This window comes from Taeniopygia guttata, chromosome 1A (assembly GCF_048771995.1).
Source record: "Taeniopygia guttata chromosome 1A, bTaeGut7.mat, whole genome shotgun sequence".
Classification (NCBI taxonomy): Eukaryota; Metazoa; Chordata; class Aves; order Passeriformes; family Estrildidae; genus Taeniopygia; species Taeniopygia guttata.
In genome coordinates this window covers 46,021,331-46,039,169 of record NC_133025.1, presented here as the reverse complement: position 1 = coordinate 46,039,169, position 17,839 = coordinate 46,021,331, and the positions used below count along the sequence as shown (strand labels likewise).

Genomic DNA, 17,839 nt, shown 5'->3' with positions numbered 1-17,839 from the left:
AAAGGTTTAACTGTCTTACATGCTGCCAGTGCAAAAGAAAGGGAAGTGAGCGGTTCCTATCCTATTTATTCCTTTGCAAACATTATTCTAAATTGCTTAATTCTCCAGGTATGCGCCAGATCCTGCTAACCATTAACCTCCATAAGGAGCTCTCTCAAAGAGAGACAAAACATCAAGTAATGTCAGGAGGAAACTTTCTGCATCTGTCTGCACAATGTAAGGACAGTTCCCAATGCAACCTGCATGCCCTTTGGTAGGTAGCAGTGTGCTCCTGCTGGACAAAGACAGCAGCTTTCACCTCACTACAGACACACCTCTGTGATCAATAATGGAAGCACTTCCATCCTGGCCCTGAAGAGCTGCCAGTAATACCTTGCTGTTGCTCTGACCCAGTTTTCAAGCCTGTTTCCTTGCACTCCACAGCAACCAAAACACCAAAAACACCCAGGTCTGGAACTTGCACTTTGCCTCAGTGCTCAAAGGCCAGGGAGGTCAAATGGAGCACAGGGCTGGGAATCTTGCACAGGCAGTGAGAGGACATTGGAGTCCTAGTAGAAAGTGAAGGAATTATAGGAATCCTGGAGGTGGGAAGAATGCCATAGGATGCAAAAAAGTATCCAGGAACCCTAGTTTGGGAGAAGGGTGAAGAAAACTAAGCAAGTAAGCGTAATACGGAACAATAAAGGCATGAGTATAGGACTGAGGATGCATTTATTTTCTTTTGCATTACCAACAAAGGAAGAAATAGCAATGTGCCTCTGGCATGCACACAGAGCCTGAGCAGTGCTGCCACTACTGCCAGCAAAGATGAGACCCAAGAAAAGAAATTCTAGTTATTCCTTTTTTTAGGCTAAGTACATTACCAATAAAACAATCATGACAGCGTGAAAAACCTGCAAATATGATAAAAGAAAGACCTAAATCAAAAAGGGCCATACTTGACAAAGCTTCTTTAAAGAAGAAAAAGCAACAGAGCTGATTGGTGGATACAAAAATATTAACAAAATGAAGACAGCCCATACAAACAAAGGAACAATGAACACTCAACCTGGGCTATTCTAGAAGTTGTTAATAGTTTGTCACAAGGTCAAATGCTTTCTAGCTCTCTAGGTAACAACTGCCCCGCTCTATGTAGGCTCGGTTAATTTTTTTTTCTGGCCAGAAAGGGAAGACAACCAGTGACCATCTCCTCCTGGAGAAAAGATGCAGCATTTAGAATTCTTGGTGTCTCTTGGGCCAGAGATGGTGTGGTGGTTTTGGCTGGGATAGAGGCAATTTTGTTCATAGCAGCTAGTATATAGCTCTGTTTTGGATTTGTGCTGGAAATTGTTGATAACAGAAGGATGTTTCTGTTACTAACGAGCAGCACTCACATAGCACCAAGGGCTTTCCTGCTCATTTCCTGCTTTTCACCCCACTCCACCAGTGGGGAGGCTGGGGGTACACAAGGCGTTGGAAGGGGTGTTGCCATTTAACTCCAGCCAGCCACCAAACCCCCTGTAGCCACTTGCCCACTCCCCCATGAGCAGAATCAGGGAGAGAATCAGAAGGGTAAAAACTAGAAAATTTGTAGGTTGAAATAAAGCAAAAAAAACATGCACACAAGCGAAACAGAACAAGGATCTGCTTTCCATGGGCAGGCAGGTGTCCATCTATGTCTAGGAGAGTAGGGCTCCAACACATGTAGTGGTGACTTGAGAATACAAATGCCATCACTTGAAACATCCCCTCCCTTCCTCCTCCTTCCCCACAATTTATATAGTGAGCATGAAGTGATAAAGTCTGGAATATCCCTTTGGTCAGTTGGGGTCACCTGTCCTGACTGTGCCTCCTCCCAGCCTGCCATGTACCCTTTGCCTCCTTGCCAGCGTGACACCATGAAAAGCAGAAAAGGCCTTGGCAGCAGCCGTAGGCTCAGCAGCAACAAAAGCATCTCTGTGCTATCAACCCTGTATTTAGCACAAATCCAGAACACAGCCCCATACCAGCCACTGTGATGAAAACTAACTCTACCAGTAGAACACAGCTGGCACAGCTGACTCCACTGACCAAAGAGATATCCCCTAGCATATGGCACCACACTCAGCATTTAAAACAGGGGGAAGAAGAAGGCATGACATTTGTCTTCCCATTCAACTGTTATGAGTGATGGAGCATGAAAGGGCTTTCCTGGGGATAGCTGAGCATGTTCCTGCCCTTGGGAAGCGGCAAATTAATTCCTTATTTTGCTTCACTTACACGCATGGCTTTTGCTTTACCTGTTAAACTATTTGTATCTCAGCCCTTGAGTTTTCTCCCTTTTTACCCCTCTGATGCTATCCCCTCACCAGCAAGCAGCTTAGTTACTGTCTGAGGTTAAGATACAACACTTATTTCTGGCACCCAACATGTGGCTTGCAAGGTTAGAAGAAATAGCAAGCCTCTGGCACACACAGAGCCAGAGGTTGCAATGTGCTAGATTGAACCCTGATTGATAGCTGTTATTGCTGTTTAGCTATTAATTGGCAAGCTTCTGTGCCTGCCATAAGGCTTGCTTTTCTTACTGTATATTAGCAGCCACTGATCATTAGTGACTGATTTTTGCTTTCACAGCTGTAGTGCTGTACTGCTTAGCATCCTTCTCTGCTGTACCTGAGAACATTTTGGTAACAGCCATGGCAATAAACCCAGGTGGGTAGGTGGCCAGGGCAGTGCTGCTCTTTTTGTCCTGCTGCACCAGCCAAGCTGGAACTCCAGTGTGAACTTGAGTCAATTGGACTGTGACCTGTGGACGAGTCCACACAGGAGCATGACATCCCAAAGCATCTGTGGCTGTGGTTAAGTCCATGACAAAGTAGGTACATCTCAAAGCAACTATGGTTTTAGTTATGTCTATGCTGCAGCAGGTGTACCTCTGAAGGAACTTCCCTTGTGACACAAGGGTAAATCCATGTTGGAGAAAGTACACCTGAAGCATCTGTGCCTGTGGGTAAGCACATGCTGCAGCAAGTACACTGTGAATCACCACCAACTATGCATGAGGTCATGCTGGAGCACCTCAAAGTGTGTGGCCATAGACAAGTCCATGACAGAGGCACACTCCTGAGGGAGAGCAGCCACGGGTAAGGCCACATTTGGAGCAGGTATATCTCTGAAGGCACTGTGGCCCATGGCTGCCCTGAAACAGGTGCACCCCAAAAGACCTGTGGTGAGGGGGATGTCTACACCACAGCAGGTATACCCCAGGAGAAACTGGGACTCATAGGTAAGACTTCACTTGGAGCAGGTACTCCCCTAACAAGACTGCGGGTAAATTCAAACCCAAGCAGGGGCGAGGAGAAGAGCTCATTGCAATGTGAAGCCCTGTGGCCTGGCCCAAAGGGACTGGGGTGGAGATTATAACAGATACAACTTTAAATTGTTGTAACCCATTTCAGTTGCATGTTGTAGGCTTAAGTCACATGTTGTAGGAATTACTATAGCAGGAACCACCCAAACTGATGGAGGACAAGTTTTACAAGACGCAGTGTAATTGCAGCAGTGAATTAACATGAGCTGACTCTGGTGGCAAACAATTCCACACAAGACACCAACTCTCCTGTTCTGAGTGACCACCAGAACAGATGGAGCCCAGATTCATGGATTAAATGAATTCAGCAGATATTCTGTGAACACTTTACAAGGGTGGTCCACAGACTAAAGGAATGATATTATATCAAAGGATGGAAGGGGAAAGGGTGGATAATGAGGTTGCATTGGATAGTGTGGTACCTAAGCATTACATAAATGGTAATGAATAACAGGCAGAGAATGTGCTGGTTTTGGCTGGGACAGAGCTGAGGTTCTGCACAGTAGCTGGTATGAGGCTCAGGCTTGGATTTGTGCTGAGAGTAGTGCTGGCAACAGAGGGATGTTTTTGTCATCAGTGTGCAGTCCTCACAAAGCATCAAGGCCTTTTCTGCTTTCCACCAGTGAGTGGGCTGGGATTGCAGAAGGAGCTGGGAGAGAACACATCCAGGACAGCTGACTCCAGCTGACCAAAGGGGTATTTCAGACCACATGGTCATGCTCAGCACATAAAGTGGGGAACGCTCAGAGTGATGGTGTTTGTCTTCCCAAATCACCATTATGCATGGCAGAGCCCTGCTCTCCTGCAAGTTTCCTGCCCACCCATGCGAAGTGGTAAATTAATTCCTTGTTTTGCTTTTGCTTTACCTATTAAGCTGCCTTCATGCCAGTCCACAAACTTTCCCACTTTTACTATTCTGATTCTCTGCCCCATCCCAGTGGGCAAGTATGAGCAGGTGAGCAGCTGTGTGGGGATTACTTGACAGCTGGGGTTAAACCACAATGGTCTTTTTTGGCACCCAACACAGAGCTCAAGCTGGTAATTTTGGATACAGTGCTACTACTACTCTTTTTCATGCTTTGTGCAATCAGAAAAACTGCTTTTATTTTTTTATATATCAACAAAAAGCAAATAAACAGGAAGTAACTGTAACTGACCTTTGCAGAGGCTTCCTTTGTCAATGGCTGTGAAGAGAGAGTCTATAAAACTCGTCACATGAGGCAGAATGTGGTCTTTGTTCATTGGTCTGTTCAAAATAAATGGAAAGATTTATTTCTGTTACATTGACACCTACATATAAAAGCTATCACATTTATCTCTATTAAATTACAGGTAGCTCATTCCAAGTTTGAAAATGGCAGCAAAACATTTTTGCTATTTCTGCCCCACAATTTAAGTTGTAGCACTCACTGCATCTTCTTTCTAACTAGTTCTTCAATAATTACTGAAAAAATACTGTTGAGAGAGGATAGTGCTTAAAACACACAAACTGAAATGTGTCAAGAACATCTCTATACATCTCTATACTCAAATTTAGTGAGCAGGCAATCAAGAAGCTGATATTCTATTCCTGCCTTTACTGCTGACTCATGGTATTTCCATGCAGCACTTCTTTTTGTCGTCTAATTCCCATTTCCTGAGCCTAGCCCTAGCAATTATTGTCCTTTCCTTAGTAAAGTGATTTCTTACAGAAAGAGAGCTAATAGGCAGTAAGAAAGTAGACAGTATTACAGAAATACATGACAATAGTACCTTAGAATATCCCTTACCTAATATGTGGCAGTACAACCAAAGCAACCCAAGCCTGTGAAAGGTCAGTGATGTCCTCCTTGTTTGGTAAATGCATTAAAGACAGTACATGATCCAACACTGGTACTACTGCCTTTTCTCCTTGTCTTTTACTTGTTTGTTGCCTTGTATTAGAGCTAAAAATAAACACAAACATTTTAGTAATTCACCATTGCATATCAGAGATTGTTCCTTTTGCTCCTATGACATTCAAAATTATGTAGTCTACTTCTAGCAAAAAGGACTTGCATTAACACAAGAGATTTTCTTCTTCTCAATGTCTTCTACTGCACAAAACATCATCTAGTCATGCTGAAGAGCACAAAACATGGCCCATAAGAAATGTCAGCTCTTTATTTCAAGTTCAAATAATATTTCTAGAAGAAAAGACACTGGTTCTCAGTAGGACACCCTCACAACTGGGACATATGGACTCTAGGAACACCTGAGAGTCATCTCTACAACTGTTGTTAATAAACCATGATAACATTGACAGAGATGGATGACAGAAAACAATCAGTGAGGTAAAAGTTTTGGGACTTAGATGGAATCACAAGGTGAGCCCAAATCAGCAAGCCTATTTGCAGGCAGAAAGGGTAACACCATAACACCATACTAGAACACATGAACAAGAGTCCTTCACACTCCATGCACAGCAATCTTCCCATTCTTGCAGGACCACAGTCAGAAGGTTGCATAGGCTTCACTCTTCAAGAAATACAGAAGCTCATAAAAAGCCAACAGTAAGAATTATTAGAGGCTTAAGAAAATACATTTATAAGATAAACCTCAAGGAATTAGGATTGTTGGTCCAGAGAAAGAAGATTTCAGACACGTCTGATGATGAAAGCCTGCTATTTGGAAATGCTTGATGCAAAGAGCAAGAAATATTCTGCTCCTCATGTTTCCAGCAGATAAGATAAGCAGCAAGGGATTTAAACTGCTGTAAAGAAGATTGAAGTTATATACTGAGAACTGGGGGAAAAACCCCTAACAACCCAAGAAAAAAACAAAAGCCAAAAAACCCAAATAAATCAAAAACCACCTGTGTAAGTATAAAAATAGTAAACTACTGGCACAGACTGCCAGAGGCAGCTCAGAAATCTCCAGAATTGGAGTATTTAAAAATTAGGTAGGAGACGGGGTATGCAACTCTTGAGATGTCTCCTGGCCATAATTTACACCACTAACATTGCAAGAACACAAAAAACCAAGGTCCTTGCAGCTCTGAACTCCAAACCACTGAAAAAAAATAGAGAAATCAAGAAACAAAGAAAACAAGTTTAATCATTTTGACTCGACCTTCTGTTCGCAAAACCTCCACTATTATTAAATAAAAATATAAAAATTACAAAAAAAATGAAAAAAAACACACAGAGTAGACTGCTTAAAGCAAAAACAAAACCCTTCATAAAAGGCAATACAAAGTCAAAAGCTTTGAATTAGCTGAGTTAGAATTACTAGAAAAATCACTATCATTATATTAGCAATGGTCATTCTGTGTTTCAGTGGTTACCCCTAATTTTCCAAAGAGGCTCTGGGGAAAGCAACCACTTCATTGCAACCAAGCTATGTTTGTAACTAAAAGCAATCAAGCTGTGCCAGCACAGTGCTGCTTCTCGATTAATTACATGTCCTTTGATATCCAGCTGTGCTCCATGGCAAGACTACTGTTCTGCTGCCAAGAAAGCTCCTGGACAAGACATATGCATACAGGGAAAAAAGCTGGGGCACAGGCAGGAAGTTAGTAATGATGAGAAGCTGAACTGCTGCACCCACTACAAAGATTAACAGCCAAGGGATGCAGTTTGCATGATGGTGTAACAAATCCCCATCATATGTGTACCACAACACTCTATGTATCAGTGACAACCTTTCTGAAGTGGCATCTCTTCTCATGTAATTTCAAAAAGGATATCACTATCCTACTATATCACTTGGTTTGCAAATCTGCCAGCAATGTTGCCATTTTATACAACTCCAGCAAATACCAGAGGGCAACTTTTATGTGCTCTGCACTGCCTTCAGGCCTAGAGCCACACAGACACATTTAGTGTTAGCTAACCTTGAAAAGTCTCACCTGACAGATGCTTCAGTGAAAACAAGTGGATACTTTTCAAATGCCATTGAACCAATGGTAGGAGGCTCTGCTTTCACCAAAATGAGTTTAGCCAGAATTGCCACAGCCTCATCCTTTGTGATGGCATCTGTGCCAGAGAAGCAATGTTCAATGTATTCTAGAAAGCATGGGAGAAAATGCTAAAGAGACAAAAACAAAAAAACAAACAAACAAAAAAAAAAGGTAAAAAGTCAAAGATTCGCAAGTCTCTTTATTCATCATCAAATCCACAAAAAAACCCACAACACCAACCACAGGGAAATCCAAATGCTCAAAACTAAGTCAGCAAAGCATCAGACTTATCAGTTCTGGTGCCCCTAGACACCAGCAGGGACTGTAATTTAATGCAGAAACTCACTTTTGCACCAAATCCAGTCTTATCAGAACACTCCAGATCCTTGACTTGGCTTTCACCTCCCATTCCATTTAATTAATTTGATTCCTTCCAGATTGCCACTTATACAGCTTATTCTTAATTTCCACTTAGTTTCTCCAGAACTCATTCTCTTCTCCCATCCATAACACACTCACCCCACAGACAAGCTGCTTTTTGTGAACAGATACCTATCACCTTCTCCAACTCTGAGAACCCTCACACAACTTTTACACAAGAGCACAAGTAACCTCTTTCCTTCTTACCAGATCATAACAGAAGTTTAAATAAACATCATGCTAATACACAACAATCCTTCAGCATTCAAGGCAAGTAAGTATACTGTGGATTCTCCAGTTGTTCCCTTTAGCAACAAAAATAAACAAAATGCACAATCACTTTCACCTACCCTCTCAAATTGCTTCATTGTGAACATTGCTTCAGAGAAGTCCAAAAGAAAATGCCGTTCAAATCTACTTGCAAATACCTGCAAGATGGAAGTGAAAGGTTGCAGAATGAGAGACATTTCATAGTCAGCTCTGCACTACCCATGGGACATGTTTTCTGGTATACAAATCAAGCATTCTTTGAACTCTTTAGATACTCTGCCTAGCTCTCCTGCTAATTCCAGTACACAGAGCAGCATTGTTTCCAAGTGACAATTCAGGTACAGAAATGCAGTCCTTTTTAACAAACCCTACTGACACAACCCTTTTTGACAAACACTGCTGGATCCTACCGCCTCTGTGCAATGACAACCAAGCTACCTGTTCAGTGTGATATGGAAAATGGAAGTTGAAAGTTCTAGGAATGCAGAACAGACACATGAACTGTTAGGAAAAAGCTTAGGCCCAAAACATATTTCAACTCAGCATTTTTTATGTGTAGCAGGTTGCAGAAAGTTTACTACCTCATGGATAGAGCAAACCTCTGTGCTTTTGAAGGATCCAATACAGGAATAGTCCTTTGACATACCAGGATCAGTACTCCTCAATGCCAAGATAAAAGACACACCCAGATCTCTCTTTCCCAGCCCCTTCAGAACACAAGGACAGCTTTAAGCCTCCTCCAGTTTAACAGAAGCCCACACAAATATCCACAAATGTTTGAAGAAGTATGCTGCGCAAAACTGGCCTCATGCCACAGGCAAAACAAATCTTACTTCAGCACAAGTCAACACTGAAGACCAGATGAAATCTGATCTTCTTTAAACAATTGAAAGTCTTGCTTTCCCATTGTAAATAGTGTGGCATTTTTATTTTTTCACACACACTAAAACTATGGTCCACACTGTTAATTGCAAAATTATAATTTATTGTAACATGAAAACTAAAGAATCAGACTTCACAGTATAATCTCCTGTTGATTTTTGAAACACTGCATTTGATAGGAATGTATGCAGCTAATAATGTCAATGTTCCAATAGCAAAGGTAGTACTGAAATATGCTTATTCATGTGCTTTCTAAATCAAAACTGCACTTATGTGAACCTTGTTCACAAGGCTAAGGCATGGTCATTAAATATTTGGAAACTTAAGGAAATTTTTTTTTTTAACTAAGGTTGACTCAATGATCTGCTTTATCGCCATAGGCAGGACGTATTCCTTCACTGTTTTCCTTCCTTTCTCTACAGTGGCTGTAGGTGTTTGAATTAAAGCCTGGATTTCATTGCAATGATGTCTGCCATGGTGACACTGCTATACTGACAGCCTGTGCAAGACCATCAGGTAATCCCATGACCTCTTCAGACTTTATTTAAGGCATTGGGCAGGTTCTTCATTATCTGGGCAAAAAGGCTGAAGGGAACCTTATAGCATATTTCCTAGCCTGAAATACAATGTCCAGAAATCACCCTGCTCTAGGGAATTTGAAGATTTGGATTCCTGGTCTAAGCAGCAATCCTTGTTACCTTCTGAATAGTTTCCTTGGTCAAAGAATCTGGCAACAAAACATTTTCCGCCAGCAGGAATGCAGAAATGGCATTCAGCAGCATCTTGCAGCAAGATGATGAGAGATATGGTGTCTGTAACATTTTTATTAAAACCTGAAAAGAAAAGAGAGAACTCGTATTTGTCCATGAAGATAATGATTATCTGGTCTGAATGGCCTGGACAGTGCCTGGACCAGGAGGGCACAGAGTTCCAAGCTTCAACGCACAGAAACAAATCAGCCTTCAAACTAAAGTTTGAAGGCCTAAATCTAGCCTAACGGGGTCAAATGTATGTGAATCTGGCAGAACTGCTCTATACCACTGATATGGGGGAGTCTCCTCCACAGTGGCAGGAACAGACTCTAGAAGCAGTAGCCCATTTTCCCCATTGCTCATTTAAGGCTGGGCTATCCTAGCATTACAATACAGAGGTAAAATCTCACAGGATCAGAGAGGTAGCAATACTCAAAACACATGTCTCTGTTCACTCAAATCCTAAGCCCAGTGATGCATCAGAAATGGGTACAAATGCTTCAGCTGACCACACCTCTTCCATGTTCAAACGATACCTCTCTGACACATCTAAGTCTGACTCACCTGACAGACATCTTCAGGCAGTGAGATTTTAGATCCATTTGCATGTTCCACTAAGATCAGATAAGCTTGCAGAATCCTTTCCATTTGCTCTGAAGCCACAGTGCAGTTGACCTCTGTTATTTTCCTCTGCAAATCTAGGAGTGACTCCTGTTTAAATAAAATAACTTAAATGCTTCAGATAAATGAACAAACTCTGTTTCACTTACTGCTATTTGAAGGACTTTCTGAAGAAACAGTATCTCAGCTGCCCAACAAATTATTGTTGGCTCTTTTATACATATTCCATAAATTAAACCATGCAGAAACACTGAAATTTCCCTTAGGTAAAAACACATCCCATATTCCTTGGACAGAAACACAAGGAACTCCTAAATTCCTAATTAGGGTCCCCAGAAAGGCTGACACTTAACATACAAAGCAGGAAAGAGGAAATACTGGGTTCCATATTCACAATGGTTTGGAAGCACCCAGCTTTCACTGAAATTACCAGAATTTAGGTACTTTTACACTTCAGGAATCATTTTGCTAATGTGGATGCTGAGAGATTGCTCATATAATGTACATTCTACATTCTGTAGAGAAGATATAAACTCCTATCCCCTTATCCAATGAATTTAACCCAATTAGGCAGTAATGACAGACTACATCCCTCTGAGCAAGATATCCCCTGTGCATCCACCAGCTCCCAGGGTAACAGAAAAAGCCTCATTAAAAATAAAAGGCAATATGTAATGAATTTTCAAGATTTTGTAACAACTGCAGATGCTGAGTCAAAGAAACCTCAGGGATACAAAACATTCAGTGATAAACAAATCTGTAGCTAATGACAGGTAAAAACTGCTTATCATATTGGGTAAGGCCAGAGGAACCGGATGGGATTTTCTACGAAACTAGTTAGTCACAGGAAAGCAGTCTCAAGAAGGAACCAATAGGAATTATTCACCCATGCTGGAAGGACTACCCTATAAAAGCTCATGTGAACCATTTCCTGCAGTTTCCTGTTTCATCCCTCTCAGGAGCACAACTGACACAGTCTTTGTAAGTTGCAAGAGGTTTCAATCCTCCTTAGCAAATCGCCCTAACAGATGTTTGCAAGCTTTTAAATACTGATCAGGTAAGTAAAACACACTGCCCGGCTGTGTCATTGCTGATTATTCTACATCACCCTGATCCAATACAGCACAGCCCACAGCACTCAGCTGTGCTCCTTCAAACCAGAGTGCAACCCCCAGGCAGCAACATAGGAACACCCAGACTGAAAACATTCTGATTTTCAGTACTTGGCTGCAAGGTTCAAACCTGGATTTCCAGGTTTAACCCAACTCTTTGCCTTAAAAAGATCTGAAGGGTTTAAAGCTTCCCTTTTACTGTCATAAAGTGGTTTTGAACCACCAAGAGTGCAGCAACATAAAACAAGCACTACATTCCAGCAAGGGTTCTGCAATGCATGCAAAGGCAGACTGTACAAACCATCCTTGCTCAACCACAGGACTGAGTTCTAAGTCTCACCTGCAATAGCTCCCTTCTCACTCACAAAACCAGGGTAACTCTGAGCTTAGAAAAGAAGGATGGAATTTTCCCCATGACTCTGTATTTTATGTTTCCAAAGCAGATAACCCATTTCTGGTCCAGTAAAACACAAGCACCTTCCTCAATAAGTGCAGATTTTTTTCTGTCACTCATGAATAAAAAAGTAACAGTAAGAAGAAAAATAATCAGTCTACCTCCAGGCACTTGAAGACAATGTCAAAATGCTCCTTATGGATATGCACTGCAGCTGATCTGATCATTTGCTTGAAGGCTTCTCCAACAGCTACCCATGGTAGCTCAATTTCTTCTTCAGTCATAGGCCCCAGCTTCATCAGAATTAACTTCATAGCCTGCACAGGACAAGAGTATATCATGTTCTTACATTTAGAAAATAAATCTAGCAATCCCAAAATTAATTAGTGCAAGGTATTGCTAAAATATTCCAGTGATCTCAATTCCTTCTAAAATGACTAAAAGGCTATCACCTAAAATCCAAAATATCAGCAAGAGGTGTGATTTCAGCATACAGAAATATTGAAAAGGAATTACTTAAAACAACCTTCCTGTATCCAAAAATATTCTTAGAAGTCTTTCAGACCCTACCAGGTAATTACCAACATGCTTATCACCAAGCATCCACTGAGGTCAAGGAGAAAACACTCCTGGTTTCAGTGAGCACCGCCTAAGGCCCATTACAGTAACAGTTAAAGCAGCAATCTTGTCTTTACCGTTTCTGCACAAGAGTGGAACATGTTTCGAACACCCTTGCACATCTCAAAAAGCAGCTGTCCTACACCTTCCACCTTTTCAGGGTGCTCTCCCAGGTCACGGAGCATTAAATTGAAGAGTTCATTTTTATCAGAAACCTACAAAACACAGGAGAAAAAAAAAAATGTTATCTTCTATTCAGAACTGCCAGATGGATAGAGACAATCAAAAGGCTCCACAGCACCATGTCTGTCTTCCCACAACAGCTTAAACTCATTATTTCTGTGACCACACAAAGAAATTCAAAGAATAAATTTGATCAGCTATTCAGTCACTACAGCTCCCACAGCCCCAGAATGTACACAGGTCTGCTGAGGTCACTGCAGCTGAAATATATGGGTTTCATTTTTCATTATTTTAAACACATGCATAAATGCACTGTTAAACTGGTCACAACTGAAACAAAAAAGTCCCTGTCCTGATGAGAAAGAGACATGCATCAGCTGAACACAGAATCCAGTCATCTGAAACAAGAACCACACTTGAGAATACTGCAGGCACTTCTGGTCCAATATTGTAAACACCTCAGTTTCCGAGGATTTGACTTAAAGTTCAGAAATTTCCAAAAACAACCAATCAAATGAACATGCTTTATTAAGGTTTCTAACTTAACAAAAATGAGGATACTCAAACTTGCTAGCCAGTCTAAGGAATCCTGGCTTTTGTATGTTTTCACTAAAGAAAACCCAACAACTACAACTCCCTTTCCTTACTCCATGAAAGGCTGCTGTCTGATCTTGGCTGATCTGCCTGGGAATGCTACATACAGTGATCTTCAGGAGAGGAAAAACATCACAAGAATTTCAGTTCCACAAAGGCCTTTAGGAATTTGTGAAAAAGCCAATAGAAAAATGTGCATATACAAATTCAAGCCTTCCTTCTTCAGGATTACTTTACTATTTCTAGTCATTGTAGATACACCAATGGCAGGCATTTAGTTTAACGTCTCTAAACAGCGAGTGCTAAGGCCTCTATTTGGCACTACTGACATAGAATGCATGACATCTCCAAGAAAACCCCAACAAAATGACAAAAAAATGACAACTCGGGATACGCTGTATGCCAGGCTTTGTTATTCCTTCTCTGGAGAAAATCTAATATTGCATATTGAATCCAAAAACCACCTCAAAATGAAGATAGCACCAAAATACAAACATCACACTTACCTTTCTCATTAGAAATACAAAACTTTCAGCAGCAAAGTTTCTGATGTGCAGTTTGTGGTGAGCCAGCAGGGTGCTGTACAGGCTACAACAAGACAAAACATTCCACTGTCTTAGAGGTAATGCAAGAATTGCCATCAGCTGGTTAAAAAAAATTGTTTCCACTTTACATTACCACTTTTTAAAAACACTAAGAACCTGTCCTTCTAGAGAGGGCCAATACTTTTCCTCATCTAGATTCCTTTCCACTCTCCCTGAAAAAAGAACAAGAATTCTGCAAAGAAGGTCAAATGACAGCGCCAGGCAAATTAAGCCACAATCAGAAATACCTTTCAAATCTGCAGATCTACAAAGATTCAACTGTAGCATCAAGACTTTCAAGATATATGTTAAGCAGCAATAAGTGAAATGAAAGTTGAATTGCCAGATCTGTATTTCAGTTGAGCCAACAGGCTCTCCTGTACACTTAAAAGTTAAAGATTCAGTTTGTAAGGCTGATAAATATTTGCAGTTTGCTGGTATCAGTAAGAGTGGCAGATGGCTCACCACAGGTTCATTGCAGAGGGAGTGATGCCTCAGATTCTCTCAAATTGAGCAGATAATTTTTCAATATGTTCGACAGCTTAGCCTGGGCTGGGGAAAAAATCTGTAACTAGTTTTTTGCTCCATCTGTTCAAAAACTGAAATTAGGAGGAAGAAACATGGAACCACTGTCTATGTTAAAAGGAAGAGCCCAGCTACACCAGCAATTTAAGACTGAACAAGTGGTCACACTGGGTCAGGCAACGTGCTCAGTCAGTCTACAGTAGCTGCCAAAAGCAGATACCTGGGAAAGGTTTAAAAACACAGCAAGCACATATGAAATCAGCCTTCAAGCACCTGCAGATCAGGAACTCCCCAAGCCCAGAAGTCCCTGCATTTGATAACTCCCTGGAGCTTGGCCAGTCCCCCTCTTAGAAAAGCTGAGAAAGCATGTTAAAAAGTATACTGAAGCATTAAGCCATGTATTCATGTGGCATTTACATTTTTATGGCATCTAGTAACTGCTGATCAAGACAGACACTAAATATTGTCTTTACCTGTATATGTTGTGTATGTCTTTCACCATCAATCTCCACAAGTACTTGTAGAGATAGGAAAGAGAGGTAAAAGCCCATTCTAACAGCTCCGTGTCCTGTGTATCCAATAACTTGGTGATGGCCAGGAAAAAGTCATGAAAGTGAGGATAGAAGTCAGCCTGAAGATCTCGAGCCAACTGCACCACTAGACTGTATTTCAGAAAATACACCAGTGTTAGTGCATTTCAAAAACAAACCAATCAAAACCTAGTCAAACATTGCATAATCCAGCACAGTCTCTTTGGAAAGAAAGGCAGCATCACTTCTCACTTTCAAAAAAAAAAAAAAAATCACCTATTAGGCAGCTGTGGATGGTAAGAATCCTAAGATTTTCAAAAAACCAAGAAGGCAGCACCAGTAAACAAGAAAACAAATTATTAACATAAAACGAAGCACATTAATATAACATCTGACATTCCGTAAGTACTCCAGCTCATTTGTTTGCCTTGTCACAACTATACGTTTTTTGAAGACTTAAAACCATAAAGTTCTACCAGAGAAATATGACCACTTTGGGCATCTCATTGCTTATTTTCCCTAGGCACAATAAAGATAAAGAACACTTACAACAAGAGTCATGCTTACTTGTAATACCACCAAGGCTTATGACTACTTTTTGTGACAGTATACTTACTTTAATAGGGGTTGGTAAGCAAGACTGCCTTCGACTTGCAAATGTGTCTTCAAGCTCTGTACAATAGCACTTTGGTAATAAACCAGCTGGTTGAAGGACTGGCATTTGTTGGCCACTTCATTATAGAACTGCACTGTTGAAACAACAAAAGAGAAGCTCTGAAACCTAGTCCAGTCCCTGGTAACCATATAGAGTGTTAAAGAATAACAGTGCTCCAGAGCCCAGTCCAAAAACCAGTCAGTAATCTCCCACTGTGCTCTGGATGAAGAAAAAACATATTTTAGCAGTCTAAGGAAAGCAGGAAACATGAATATAAATGACGTACCAAAATGCCGAGTGAGGTTCAGTTCCTTCCATTTCCGCAGTCCTTCGAAAAAGTAGGTTTCAACCTCCTGTCAAAACAAAGATGAAAAATAGCTACCAGCCCTAATGAATGTGTCCTGTAAAGATGAGAGGCTCAAATGAAGACAACTATCAGGTGCCTTAAATATTTGAAGAATATTCTAATAAATCTCAATGACTAATTTCAATAGGTAATATGGAGTTTCCCTGAAAATAAGTCTTTCTTTCAATATTCAAAACACATTTGAAAATATTTTCTGGTGACAGGACTTGTTTACATAATTGCTTTTTATACCTCTGTTGACATGCCTTGATAATCTAAGATGCTGAGCCATAGCTCATGCAGAACAATGCCTTGGGATTGTCTTTTGGCAACCTCTCGGCTATTGAGTGGGAAGCTCAGAACAAGCCAGTAGGCCAGGTGGCAATAACCTGCAAAGCACTATAATCATAATGATGATTTATATGACACGCAGAAATGCTGTGATCCATATAGACACATGTTGCCAGTATGTGGGTGTCAACAGGTCACAAGTGATGTGTCCCATGTAACAAGTGACAGGACAAGAGGAAATGGCCTGAAGTTGTGCTAGAGGAGGTTTAGGCTGGATATTAGGGAAAATTTCTTCACTGCAAGGGCGGTAAGGCAAAGAAGTGGTTGAATAATCATCCCTGGAAATATTTAAAAGATGTGTAGATGTGGCACCTAGGGACATGGTTTAATGATGAACTCAACAGTGTTAGGTTAACAGTCAGACTCAATAATCTTAGAGGTCTTTTCCAACTTCTGATGTTCAAACTTCTGATTCTATTGCAACTCCTCAGCACAAGCAAGTCTTTCTGGTCCTAGGACTGCTAAATGACACAGCAGCATCTTTCGTGTTCAGAAACAGGCCCACCAGCCACATGGAAGACATCAGGGTGGTACTGACAAAGTGCCTCAATGGCAATACTGCAAAAAAGGTAAAAAAGTACAAGGGAACAAAGCATAAAATGAGGCTCCAGAAAAAGCAGTTCTTGAAGGAGGTCCTTTCCAATTTCCTCCTAAATAAATTTCTTAAGTGACTCTTTCATGGAGTATGTCTACTTGTGATGTTATTTCAGAAAATAACCACAATTGCTGCTCTCACCTCAGCATAGCTCCCAGTTCTGTCAATTCGATGAATAATATCAATATTAATGTTGCTTAGGCGCTCCGAAAAGGTAAGAAACTGCAAAAAAGAAAAAAAAAGACACATATTTCTCGCTCAATTCTGAGCACAGCTCCTCCAAATCTCTTTCGATGGCACACACACTGCAAACAGAAACCCCACTTCTAAAGACGGGCTGCCAGATAATACTCCTCAATACCAGCCCTACAAGGTCAGAGCAAAACGCCCAGCAGCAGGGCTGACCCTCTACCCCGCCACTGCACACCGGGGCTCGCAGCCCACGCGTCTGCACAACACGGTGACAGCGATGCAGAGAAATCACGTAGATTTGAGCAAACTGCCCCGCTCTCAGTCTTCCTGAAACAACGCCCTGGTTAATTTCATTGAATTATTTCCTACACTAAAAATAATTCAATGACGCTGTCTCGCCGGGACCCTCGCAGGGCTGAGCAGACCCTCAGATGCCGCCCATCCTCGCGACTCCTGCCGCGGTGCCGCTTCGGCAGCCGGGCACGACCGCCGAACTGACACCGACGGCGGAAGCCTGAGCTGCCTTCCCCCGGCCAGCAGCCGCGTCCGGCGGGCGCTCACCCGGTGCGTGTTGCCCGACTTGTGGGCCGTGGGTTTGCTCTTCATGGCGGCGGCGGCGGAGGCCCCGCGGCGCGTCCCGCACGTGCGGCCCTACGCGCCGGGCGCCGCCATGCCGGGCACGGGCTGCCGGGAGCAGGGCGGGACCGCCGGCGGAAGGGGCGGGCGGTGCCGAGCGGGACCCGCGCCCGGGGCGGGGGACGCCGTCCCCGTCTCGCCTTGGCAGCGAGCGGGGATTCCCTGCGAGCTGTGGGCAGAGCAGCCCCGCTCGGCCGTCGTCTGTGCATTCTGGTGTAAGGCGGCGGGCTGGGGCACCTCGGTACCAGGGGAGGCTGCCACGGTGCGCAGGGAAGAGCAGTTTGTGCTATGGCGGAAGCATGGCGGGGCGGAGCGCAGCCCACAGCACAGCA

The 17,839-nt window shown here is 42.3% G+C and overlaps 1 protein-coding gene across 1 annotated transcript in view; it reads right to left on the bottom strand.

The window, feature by feature from the left end:
- UTP20 (UTP20 small subunit processome component) overlaps positions 1-17,588 on the bottom strand; it is a 62,863-nt gene extending 45,275 nt beyond the window's left edge. The window contains exons 1-14 of the mRNA XM_030262505.4: positions 17,433-17,588; positions 16,821-16,901; positions 15,674-15,740; positions 15,349-15,481; positions 14,676-14,864; positions 13,600-13,681; positions 12,394-12,531; positions 11,860-12,015; positions 10,136-10,282; positions 9,518-9,652; positions 8,018-8,095; positions 7,197-7,375; positions 5,098-5,253; positions 4,486-4,574 (exon numbers count right to left, since the gene is read on the bottom strand). Coding sequence (XP_030118365.4) covers positions 4,486-4,574; positions 5,098-5,253; positions 7,197-7,375; positions 8,018-8,095; positions 9,518-9,652; positions 10,136-10,282; positions 11,860-12,015; positions 12,394-12,531; positions 13,600-13,681; positions 14,676-14,864; positions 15,349-15,481; positions 15,674-15,740; positions 16,821-16,901; positions 17,433-17,477 — 1,675 coding nt within the window. The 5' untranslated portion in view covers positions 17,478-17,588. The remainder of the gene's footprint in view (positions 1-4,485; positions 4,575-5,097; positions 5,254-7,196; positions 7,376-8,017; positions 8,096-9,517; positions 9,653-10,135; positions 10,283-11,859; positions 12,016-12,393; positions 12,532-13,599; positions 13,682-14,675; positions 14,865-15,348; positions 15,482-15,673; positions 15,741-16,820; positions 16,902-17,432) is intronic.
- Positions 17,589-17,839: the final 251 nt, after the last annotated feature.